Source organism: Garra rufa, chromosome 15, assembly GCF_049309525.1.
Source record: "Garra rufa chromosome 15, GarRuf1.0, whole genome shotgun sequence".
Taxonomy (NCBI): Eukaryota; Metazoa; Chordata; class Actinopteri; order Cypriniformes; family Cyprinidae; genus Garra; species Garra rufa.
In genome coordinates this window covers 38,233,957-38,247,309 of record NC_133375.1, presented here as the reverse complement: position 1 = coordinate 38,247,309, position 13,353 = coordinate 38,233,957, and the positions used below count along the sequence as shown (strand labels likewise).

At 34.1% G+C, this 13,353-nt stretch overlaps 1 protein-coding gene across 1 annotated transcript in view; it reads right to left on the bottom strand.

Annotated features, from left to right (window-relative positions):
* The window catches only part of dock5 (dedicator of cytokinesis 5), a 104,265-nt gene extending 95,155 nt beyond the window's left edge, over positions 1-9,110 (bottom strand). The window contains exon 1 of the mRNA XM_073819887.1: positions 9,068-9,110. Coding sequence (XP_073675988.1) covers positions 9,068-9,110 — 43 coding nt within the window. The remainder of the gene's footprint in view (positions 1-9,067) is intronic.
* Positions 9,111-13,353: the final 4,243 nt, after the last annotated feature.

Genomic DNA, 13,353 nt, shown 5'->3' with positions numbered 1-13,353 from the left:
TGCTTGGGCAAAAAATCCTAAAAAATGACCCTCAATTAATAAGAATAACATGCTGAAGTGTTGTGAAATACATAAAGACTGTTTTTTAATAGGCTTTATAAACAGATGAGTTGAGAGTGGCTCTTGAAGGACCAGCACCACAGTCTCTTGTATAGCACTCTTTCAAAAATATATTTTCCTGAATCTGGCAGTAAGTTTTAAGAGTTCATTTTGGTCCATCTCTGCAAGACAGACATTTCAGGATAGGAGATGGACTAAAACTGAAGTCCCAAAACTTACTGGCAGATTCTGGAGGATAAACTGGAAAGAGTGCTACAAGAGGATGTGGTGCTGGTCCTTCAAGAGCCACTCTCAACTCATCTGTCTATAAAGCCTATTAAAAAACAGTCTTTATGTATTTCACAACACTTCAGAATGTTATTCTTATTAATTGAGGGTCATTTTTTAGGATTTTTTGTCCAAGCAAAGTCTCTGAGAACCTGACTCATTGCACATCTGGAGACTCCAGGTAGGTTGCAGTTCTGGAAAACGGTGGCGCTGGAGACTAAATGGTTCCTGATGGTTTCATATCTAATTCTTAACATTAATTCTTACTTTTTTTGCAATTAACATGCATCTTTTCTCCTCCATCTGTTTTTTCTGACAATGCAGACGCAACGAGCGTTTTTCTGTCCGGTGGTCATGACTTAACTTTGCAAATTCCAGTATTGCATTAGTATTGCATCCTTCTCATGGGCATTTAATAGTTTTTGACTTTTCAGTCTGAGGTAAATCTCTTTTTTTGCTCATTTTATCAGTAAAAGAAAATGTGCCTAATAATTATGCACACCTGAATATAAGGAGTTATTCACTTCCAGCCTTCATGGACAATTATATATCACTTATAAATAATTAAATACAAAATGAATAGTAGTTATTAAGATTGATGTGGTTTGGAATTGGTCAAATGTGCTTGGAAAAAAAATATGACCACAATATCAACGTGCCTAATAATTATGCACACAGTGTATTCATTTAATTAAATCACGTTTTTATTTAAAAATCGCACGAGCCATATCGCAAAATTGGTTGTACGATCAAAAGTTTACATACACCTTGCAGCATCTGCAAAAAGGTGATAATAATTATAAATAAAAGGAGTTATACAAAATGCATGTAATTTTTTTATTTAGTACTGACCGGGATAAGATATTTCACATAAAAGATGTTTACATATAGTCCATAAGAGTTGAATTTATAGTTGTTCATGAGTACCTTGTTTGTCCTAAACAGTTAAACTGCCTGCTGTTTTTCAGAAAAATCTTTCAGGTCCCACAAATTCTTTGGTTTTTCAGCATTTTTGTGTATTTTAACCCTTTCTAACATTGACTGTATGATTTTAAGATCCATCTTTTCACTCTGAGGACAACTGAGGGACTCATATGCAACTATTACAGAAGGTTCAAACGCTCACTGATGCTTCAGAAGGAAAAACGATGAGTTAAGGGCCGGGGGTGAAAACTTTTAAACAGAATGGAGATGTGTACATTTTTCTTATTTTGCCTAAATATCATATTGTTTCATTTAGTAGTGCCCTTCAGAAGCGACAGAGTTTCCCAGAAGACAAAATAAGTTAAATTTACCCTGACCTTCAAAGTTACAAAGTTTTCATCCCCGGCCCTTAATGCATCATACTTCCTTTCTACTAGTCCCTCAGTTGTCCTTAGTGTCAAAAGATGGATCTCAAAATCATAGTCATTGTTGAAAAGGGCTCAAATACACAAAAATGCACAGAATTGAACAAGTGTATGTAAACCTTTGAACGGGGTCATTTTTATAGATTCAACTATTATTTTTTTCTAGTGGACAATATGTAAATGTCTTTTATGTAAAATATCTTATTCAGGTCAGTACTAAAAAAAAAAACATGCATTTTGTATGATCCCTCTTATTTTGATAAAATAATTAACAATTTGCAGATTCTGCAAGGTGTACGTAAACTTTTGACCTCAAATGTATTTTGATTAATTGTGCAGCTGGCATAAGTCAAAAGAGTCCATATCAAGTCTCTAGTCTATAATAAAGATATAGTTTGGGTCCCTTCTTCAAGGTCAGAAATAGTAATATCAATACTTGCCTTAGCGAACACCTCTTAAAACACATATCTGAGTCAGTTTCACCATACTGTAAGGGTAACAACGGATAATAGAAGCATCTGTGTTGTACTTCAATGAAATATTGGCTTGCACAAACAGCTTCTGATACGGGGCACTGTGCAAGTGCTGATTTGTGGAATGTGAACGCACTGAGAAGCGCTGAGTGCTTTCCTCTTACTAGTAGTAACATTTTTGGGCTGTTGAACTGCAGATGAACTTGAGAGTGCATGTCTACACTACAAGACTGAAGGCCTGAGTTTTCCCTCCCTCTTCAGTGCTGAAGGACACTTAGTGGGAGTGCAAGATTTCCTTGTGCCATGCATCTGCCTCCACACTGCTTTCCATCTGGTGTATATACACAAAACAGGCATATGTGCGTACAAAGACGCAACCTAGGAAAGTTAAGCAGAGTAACATCCTCACTCCTCATACACATGCTAGATTTCACTCAAGATACATATGCAATCACTAGAACATGATTGGCTGATACTAGAGGTGGGTGATAAACCAGTTTGCCAACCCATTTAAATAAACTGTCCAGTATCATATATCAATGCAAGAATGCAATACACATGGGTCACGTTAAAAATCCACCTGTCGCTAAGCCCCACTTCCAAAAGTGACATTAATAATAATGCAATTAAGTGAATAACTATAGAAATTAAAGCAGTTCCAAAGATATATCAGGACTATATGTGACCATGGACCACAAAACCAGTCATAAGGTTAAATTTTACAAAACTGAGATGCATACATCACATGAAAGCTCAATAAATAAGCTTTCTATTGATGTATGGTTTATTAGGATAGGACAATATTTGGCTGAGATACATCTATTTGAAAATCTGTAATCTGAGGGTGGAAAAAAATCAAAATACTGAGAAAATCACCTTTAAAGTTGTCCAAATTAGGTTCTTAATGCATATTACTAATCAAAAATTACATTTTGACATATTTATAGTATGAATTTTACAAAAAATCTTCATGGAACATGATCTTTACTTAATTTCCTAATGATTTTTGGCATAAAAGAAAAATCAATAATTTTGACCCATGCAATGTATTTTTGGCTATTGCTACAAATATACCCCAGCGACTTAAGATTGGTTTTGTGGTCCTGGGTCACATATTAGGTATTTTTATAGGAAATTTGATTGTGAATGCAAATTTCCATCTATTTTTAGACTTCACCTTACTTTTGCAATCATGCATTACAACAAACATTTAACCTTTCAAGAGCAAAGGGGGAAAAAAATCTAAATATACAAAAGTTTGGGACCAGTAATTTAAAAAAAAAAATGTAAGCTAAGTTTCTTATGCTCAAGGCTGTATCTATTTAAACAAAAATACAGAATACAACTGTAATTTTGTGAAATATTATTGCCATTTAAAATAAAAAGTTGGTTTACTTTATACATTTTTTGTGTATAGCTTTATTGTATTCAAATGTTCAGTTATTTTTGTTATAAGAAAATAGTTAACCTGTTATACTGTATTATGACACCACTTATTTAAAATAAATTTCAATATCATGATAATACTGTAATAATACCGTGATAAAAGCATTATAAACTAATCGCAACATGAAAATGCGGCATATCCCTATGCATATTGCATATTTTTGCTATTTAAAGAAACCAAACCAATGAATCGTTGACATTAGTAGCAATGAGAAAAGCAATAAAAGTATTTCAGGAAGAGTGTTCTCAGCTTGTTTTTCTATTTTCATATAAAATTATGGCATGCAGTTTCAAACAATGGTATACAGCTATTTAAAACATCAATCAATGTAAATTGTGATAATCGTAATTAATAATCGCAATTACAATTACAAGGGAATAATCAACAATTATGATTTTTGTCATAATCGTGCAGCCCTAGGCCACAGTTCAATTTATTTAAGTAGATTTAAGAAATATGCTGTAGATAAAAACATTGCTGGTGTGCATCTTGAGACAAAACAATGAATCTGAGATATTTTAAGATCAGTCAGTGCAAGTTTCTTTCATTTGAAACAGCCCAGACATGCATTTTAGCCTGGGACTATAGGGCTTAAGCCTTCTCTATGAAACCAGGGGCTTGAATTGCAAAAAAAAAAAAAAAAATCCTGAAACATAAATTTGTAGCCTGGTCACCACATAAAAATTAAGTGTTTTTAACACGGATAATAATAAAAAATATTTCTTGAGCAGCAAATCAGCATATTAGAATGATTTCTGAAGGATTATGTGACACTGAAGGCTGGAGTAATGATGCTAAAAATTCAGATTTGCATGACAGGAATAAATTACATTTTACAATATATGCAAATAGAAATCAATTACTTTAAACTGTAATAATATTTTGACAATTTTACTGATTTTACTGTAATTTTGCTCTAATAAATGTAGCCTTGGTGAATAGAGCACATACTTATATATATTGTTTTTTCCCTTAAATTCTCCCAACTCCAGCTGACGCATAAAACAATAAAAAAGATAAACTATGGCTAAAAAAGAATGAGAATTTTCAATGCCACACTATCTGCAGCGCGCTGACACTCAGCCCAAGGGAAAATGGTTCAGGCCTTGTTCAGGCATGCACATTGTTCAGTTCAAATAAAGACTTGTAGATAAACCGAAAAGCTTCAGGCTACGTTTCACAACATGCTTCCACTAGAGCACTGCAGATCTCAAGCAGACTCAACTGATAAATCTGTCCGCTTCTTTTTCATAGAAAAGAACTTTGAAGCAACTTTCCATTTCCATTTAATCTGCGGCTATGTTTCCATAACAAGCTCATTACAATCTGACACAGTAAAGAACAGAAAATGCCACCATATCTCATAACTTCCACAGCTCGTAAAATCAGCCCATAAACTTCGGTCTGCTTCGCTCAGATTAATCATTTATAATACAGGTGCATGAAACTTCCTGTCCACACCCAAACAAATCCAGGCTTCATGAAGGAGTGTCAAACACGTAGAATTTCATCACCCCTGGCTACATTTAAAACGCTTAGCTAAGAAATGCATGTCATTAAGGCAAAAATACCATATTTTTATCACAGTCCAGGCATCACAGACAATGATTCAGTTCACACACTAGGCACCATTTGAGCGTGTGATTTGTTGCCTCGGCCAAATGGGCCATAGAGGTGTCACAGTGCTAAGGCCTAGTGCATGCTGGGATGTGGGCTGTGCTAACATGCTCCATTCTGACCGGCCTTTGTATACGCTTCTCTATGACATCACTTACAGGCAGGCCACACACTAGCACATTGCCACTTGTCATGTTGCCATGAGCATTTTCATACGCTTTGCTCAAGTGCAATGATGAACCGGGCCATTTCTAAGAGCAGATCTGTGATCGCACAGTGTAACTAATGCCTTGTGGTCATAGTGACATGCAGAAATAGCGCTGCATGAATGTGTGCGCTAGTTTAGATGCAACAAAAATATTCTCAAAAAAGTGGAAGTTCTAAGTGATGAAGGGAAACTACAAGAAATATAATACGTGTGCTCTTATTTGTTGCAATAGCGAAAGAAAAATCTATGATTGTGTTTCTGTAAGGTTACAAAAGGGGAAAAGTACAGAGAGATCGATTACATTGGCTCTTACGCTTCAGGTTTAACATGAAGTATAGAGTGATAAACATACATTAAATATAAAACAAAAATGTAAAACTTTAAAAATCTGTGGAAATGCATTATTACAATCGGAACAAATAAGCTTTCCATTGACGTATGGTTTGTTAGGATAGGACAATATTGGCTGAGATACAACTACACTACAACAAACGCTTTTCTTATTATTTTTTTGTCTTGTTTCCGACCAAAATATCTAACAACTCTTGAATAAGGAAGGATTTTCTAGACAAGTCAAAATTATTGTCTTGTTTTTAGTAAAAACAAGTCAAAATTAAGTACGTTTTTGCTTAAAACAAGCAAAATAATCTGCCAATGGGGTGAGAAAAAATATCTTATTTCAAACAGACAACTAGATTATTTTTCTTACCCCATTGGCAGATTATTTTGCTTGTTTTAAGCAAAAACGTACTTAATTGTGACCCTGGACAACAAAACCAGTCTTAAGTCGCTAGGGTATATTTGTAGCAATAGCCAAAAATATATTGCATGGGTCAAAGTTTTTGATTTTTCTTTTATGCCAAAAATCATTAGGAAATTAAGTAAAGATCATGTTCCATGTAGATTTTTTGTAAAATTCCTACTATAAATATATCAAAATGTAATTTTTGAATAGTGTTAAGAACTTAATTTGGAGAACTTTAAAGGTGATTTTCTCAGTATTTTGATTTTTTTGCACCCTCAGATTCCAGATTTTCAAATAGATCTATCTCGGCCGAATATTGTCCTATCATAACAAACCATATACCAATAGAAAGCTTATTTATTGAGCTTTCATGTGATGTATACATCTCAGTTTTGTAAAATTTAACCTTATGACTGGTTTTGTGGTCCAGGGTCACAATTTTGACTTGTTTTTACTAAAAAAAAAATCCTTCCTGATTCAAGAACTTTTAGATATTTTGGCTGGAAACAAGACAAAACATCAAAGTAAGAAAAGCATTTTTGCAGTGTATTTGAAAATCTGAGGATGCAGAAAATCCAAATATTGAGAATATCGCCTTTAAGATTGTCCAAATTAAGTCCTTAGCAATGCATATCATCAAAAATTAAGTTGAGATATATTTATAATAGGAAATTCACTAAATATTGTCATGGAACATGATCTTTACTTAATAGGCCTAATGATTTTTATTAATTAAAAAATCTATAATTTTGACCTATACAGGGTCACTTTTATTACCAATTTCTCACCAGATGCAAAAAATGCCTTTAATTCAAATTCCTCAAATGTATGTCAAAGTTCTCAGGGGCCTAGTAGGAACCAGACCACTTGATGTCTGACCAACAGATTACATATCCCTTAAGAACGCTCCACCACAACAATTGTCCCTGTGTGCTTTAAACTGGCCAGCTGACCGCTCTTGGCATGAACATTAAGTACAGTATTGCACCACAGCAACAGAATAAATACACATGCAACCACCAGGGTCAGAAATGAACCACTGTCCAGGGCAAAAATGTCAACAAATGCGGTCCAAATATTAAAATGTGTTCTGAGCTTGTTATCTAACACTTACAGTATGTCATAATGCTATATTCTAGGACTTTCGGGGTGAAAAAAACTTACTAAACTATTGAACAGTAGGTTTTTTTTATTATTTAGTCTTATTTAGTTTCAGTATGTCCAAGCAATTAAGACATTCAGAATCAAACCATGTATTTCTATTTTTTATTAATTGACTGTTACAATATATATATTTTAAATCAGACGAAAAAAGTGTATACATTACCAGTCAAAAGATAACATAAGATTTAAGTTTTTTATAGCTTTTTTCTGCTCACCAAGCCTGTATTTATTTGATCCAAAGTTTTTAAAAAAATAAATATTTTTACTATTTAAAATAACTGTTTTCTATTTGAATATATTTTAAAAGGTGATCTTTTCTGTGATTTCAAAGCTGAATTCATTCTAATATTCTGATTTGCTCAAAAACATTTATTATTATCGTCATGTTACAGCCGAGTAGAATTTTTTCAGGTTTCTTTGATGAACAGAAAGTTCAGAAGAACAGTTTTTATAACCTTATAAATGTCTTTATCATCACTTTAGATCAATTTAACTAACTAAAAGTGTTAATTTATATAATTGTTTCCCCCCAAAAAAGCTTTTCAATTGTATAGTGCATAGTATTACACATGCTTTTTATTTTAAATAAATGTTGATTATTGGATCTTTCTATTCGTCAAGGAATCCTGATAAAAATGTACACAACTCTTTTAAATATTGACAATAATTACAATAACCAGTTTCTTATGCAGAAAAATCAGCATATTAGAATAATTTCTGAGCGATCATGTGACACTGAAGCCTGGAGTAATAATGCTAAAAATTTAGCTTTGATCACAGGAATAAATTACATTATACCTTTTTTTTATTTTTTTATGTTATTTTAAATAGTAAAAATACTTAAAAATTGTACTGTTCTTGCTGTATTTCGGGTCAATCTGTCAGATTTGCTCTATAATTAGTTTCTATAATTATTATATCAAAGGCTATGGTTTTCATTCATTTTGTGGAAAAAACAACATGAAGAAAACAAAGACTTGAAAATTGCTTGAGACCGGCAGAGCGTTTATTGTGTTATGATATCTTGTGCATATAAAGTTGATTTAATTTGACAGGCAACAGCTATAATTGTTCTGAGAATTTATTCAGTAAATTCAACTGAAGCATGTGACATAAATTGGATGGTTAAATTGGAAGTAGCATGTCAACTAACCACAAATGCACAGTATCTGAATACCCTTATCAAGCCACAAACAATAATAAAGGACATTTGCAAAACAATGCAGCCACTGAGCAGCGGTGTGAGATAGAAGAGTTCATTCTGTTCGGTTTAATGGGTGTTTTAACCTGAGCGCATGTGCACAGATTAAAGTGACTGGAAGGGAAATGCTGTTTATGACTGAGATCACTGGAACTCTGGTGGCTATGTTTCTGTACTTATTGTAATTGTATTGTTCTGTCAAACCTGCAGGAGCAACAATGGCTCTACTTTGTACTTATAAACAAACTATAGTAAAACAAATGGGTTGTTTGTGACCCGAAAGTGCAATGTGAAACCCATCCAAACTTCTGTTACCAAATATGTCAACAAACTTGTATCCTGTTGATGTATTAAAGCAACTAAGTAGTTTCTGTATAATAACTGGCAAGTTTTCATACAGGTATCAGAAGCGCGTGTTGTGCGTGTTGTGTGTGTTCAGGTAAAGGTGCGGCTGAACTCTCCTCAAACTCCAACGCAAGTTTCCAGAGTTAAACACTGAGTTAAAAACTAACAAAAGCGCGTTGAAAGTCACTCACCCACTCCATATTTCTCTCTTTTAGTGGGAATCCAGCGCGTCATGGCAGGAACACTTGAGTGAAGTGAAATAAATCATATGAACAATAATAGTGTTGTGGAGTTGTAGGGCTGCAGCGGTCCGCACATCACAGTTCCGGTGTTACGCAAAGAACCGCTCGCTGCGCGCGTGTGTGACGCGCCCTCGGGCTCGCGCTCACTCAAACACACACAGACACACACACACATAGGCAATAAAGTTTTTGATCATGGGGGATTTAATTATTTGAAATCTAAAAGCATTCATTTTCATTTTGTAAAAAAATGCAAAATACTTAAATACTAATAGTCGTAGGGAAATAACGTCATGAACATTACGCAACGGTTCAGCTAGGGCCTATAAACAAATAGCTTCAAATATTAAAATATTTATTCGATAGATAGATAGATAGATAGATAGATAGATAGATAGATAGATAGATAGATAGATAGATAGATAGATAGATAGATAGATAGATAGATAGATAGATAGATAGATAGATAGATAGATAGATAGATAGATAGATCTAGATCTTTCTTTAAATAGATATGAATTAAATGTTTGAACATTTTTAACTGTTTGCTTATATAGATTTAATACATGCATATTATATTATATTTTATTATGTATTTCTTTAAATAGATATGAATTGAATATTTGAACATTTGTAACTGTTTGCTTATACACATTTAAAACATGGATATTATTATATTATATTATATTATATTATTTGTGGCATTTAAAATTGATTTATATTATATTATATATTTTTAAATAGATTTGAATTAAATGTTTGAATATTTCTAACTGTTTGCTTATATAGATTTAATACATGCATATTATATTATATTATATTATATTATATTATGTATTTCTTTAAATAGACATGAATTAAATGTTATTTGTGGCATTTAAAAATTAATTATTAGTTTTTATTTATTGGATGTTGCACTAGTTGTTTTATTTTTACTTTGTCTAAAGTTTGTAGTCTGTATTTATTTTCAATCATGTTTACTGTCTGCAACATTCCTTATTTGTAAAAAGTGTATTTCACAATGTTTATGTCAAGGTTTCCTGGGAAACTACATCTCTTTTTTGTTTTATTTTTTATTTTTTTCACTTGGCCCTGCGATGAATGAGAAATATATGAAAAAATTAACAATACATTGACTTAAATATGCAAAAAAAAAAATAATAATGCATACCTTAACTTTTGATCAGGCTTTTTTTATTTCTCTATTTATTATTTATCACCTGTTTTCTATTTAATTTCTATTTTTTTTAGTTCTTGTGTAGTACAGTTCCTCTAAATGATCCAAGAAATGTATAGTTTTGAAAAATTGCTATCTTTATTTTTCAATATTATTTTAGATGTAGTACAAGGCTTTAATTATTACTGGAACATTTTCACGGACAGTGAACTGCGCCAGAATGAGTTGAGAAGGAATGTTTGGAATCTTCTATTGTTACAGCAACTGCTACATCCCTCTGTCTGTCTCTCTGTGGGTGTGTGTTTGTGTAGTCGTGTGTACGTTTATAGGCATAACAAGGATTTGACACCAGAAAGCAATCAGTGACAAGTCTCAGGTTCTGCATAGTTTTATCAGAGAACAGAAAAACACAGGTACAGTAAGTGCTGTGACTTCCCCATCCCCCCATTTCTGCAGGACCACAGCTGTTTAAGTGTGGATTTAACTAACTACCCGCCTCATATGATTGCCACTTCTGTGTCTCTGGAATATTTGGCCAAAACAAATTCCATGATCCTTCTGCAAACACAAAGACCTTCTGTTGCCAGCAAAATGTGTTGAGAGAACATTCTGTCACTCTGTTCTGGCTTATTGTTCTGCCTTCAATTTTGTACCAATTCAAGGTTTGGATGATTCAGCAAACGCCTGCGAGTGAAGCACATTTGGTCAATTAGGCCTAGGCTATAATTCCTTTAAATGATAGTACTGGTGTTCATTGTGTGGTTAACTTTGGCTACTCAATCTTTGGTTGAATCTTACAAACTCCACCAGTCAATACATGTGATATTTGACTTTAAAAAGAAAAATGATCATCTCAGGGTTTAAAACAAGACAAAAATGCTCTGAATATTTTATGTTTTGTTTCAGTGCCCTTTATATGTCAACATATCAGTGAAAATGTCAATGAACTCTAGATGTAAAGAGAAGAAGTGAAATAGAGAATGAATCAGGCACAATGACAGAATGTCAAATTAAGAGTCATTTTACTCACGCCTCCAAAGGGCTTAAGGATTGGGCTTAGTCTTTGTTTTTTGGCAGGGACAGAGTGCCATCTAGTGCTTTCTCTGAGTCAATACTTTAAAAAGTGTTTTATTATTACTGCACAAAAGAGTGAACATTATGGTATTAATAATGCCATAGATCTACAAATGTAATATTTTATTTTACTGAATAGTAGGTTAGTAGTATGATTTTAAATTCATTTAATTTTACTTGTCAACATTTCAGAATAGCCACTTCAAAAACATTTAATTTATATATACACACATATATATATAAACATACATACACACATACACAGTATTCAGACCCCCTTAAATGTTTCACTCTTTATTATATTGCAGCCATTTGCTGAAATAATTTAAGTTGATTTTTTTCCTGATTAATGTACACACAGCACCCCATATTGACAGAAAAACACAGAATTGTTGACATTTTTGCAGATTTATTAAAAAAGAAAAAACTGAAATATCACATGGTCCTAAGTATTCAGACCCTTCGCTCAGTATTTAGTAGAAGCACCCTTTTGATCTAACACAGCCATGAGTCTTTTTGGGAAAGATGCAACAAGTTTTTCACACCTGGATTTGGGGATCCTCTGCCATTCCTCCTTGCAGATCCTCTCCAGTTCTGTCAGGTTGGATGGTAAACATTGGTGGACAGCAATTTTTAGGTCTCTCCAGAGATGTTCAATTGGGTTTAAGTCAGGGCTCTGGCTGGGCCATTCAAGAACAGTCACAGAGTTGTTGTGAAGCCACTCCTTCGTTTTTTTAGCTGTGTGCTTAGGGTCATTGTCTTGTTGGAAGGTAAACCTTCGGCCCAGTCTGAGATCCTGAGCACTGGAGAAGGTTTTCGTCCAGGATATCCCTGTACTTGGCCGCATTCATCTTTCCCTCGATTGCAACCAGTCGTCCTGTCCCTGCAGCTGAAAAACACCCCCACAGCATGATGCTGCCACCACCATGCTTCACTGTTGGGACTGTATTGGACAGGTGATGAGCAGTGCCTGGTTTTCTCCACACATACCGTTTAGAATTAAGGCCAAAAAGTTCTATCTTGGTCTCATCAGACCAGAGAATCTTATTTCTCATCATCTTGGAGTCCTTCAGGTGTTTTTTAGCAAACTCCATGCGGGCTTTCATGTGTCTTGCACTGAGGAGAGGCTTCCGTCGGGCCACTCTGCCATAAAGCCCCGACTGGTGGAGGGCTGCAGTGATGGTTGACTTTCTACAACTTTCTCCCATCTCCCGACTGCATCTCTGGAGTTCAGCCACAGTGATCTTTGGGCTATTCTTTACCTCTCTCACCAAGGCTCTTCTCCCACGATAGCTCAGTTTGGCCGGACGGCCAGCTCTAGGAAGGGTTCTGGTCATCCCAAACGTCTTCTATTTAAGGATTATGGAGGCCACTGTGCTCTTAGGAACCTTAAGTGCAGTAGAAATTTTTTTGTAACCTTGGCCAGATCTGTGCCTTGCCACAATTCTGTCTCTGAGCTCTTCAGGCAGTTCCTTTGACCTCATGATTCTCATTTGCTCTGACATGCACTGTGAGCTGTAAGGTCTCATATAGACAGGTGTGTGGCTTTCCTAATCAAGTCCAATCAGTATAATCAAACACAGCTGGACTCAAATGAAGGTGTAGAACCATCTCAAGGATGATCAGAAGAAATGGACAGCACCTGAGTTAAATATATGAGTGTCACAGCAAAGTGTCTGAATACTTAGGACCATGTGATATTTCAGTTTTTCTTTTTTAATAAATCTGCAAGAATGTCAACAATTCTGTGTTTTTCTGTCAATATGGGGTGCTGTGTGTACATTAATGAGGAAAAAATGAACTTAAATGATTTCAGCAAATGGTTGCAATATAACAAAGAGTGAAACATTTAAGGGGGTCTGAATACTTTCTGTACCCACTGTATGTGTGTGTGTGTGTGTGTGTGTGTATATATATATATATATATATATATATATATATATATATATATATATATATATATATATATTTAATTTAATAGTTG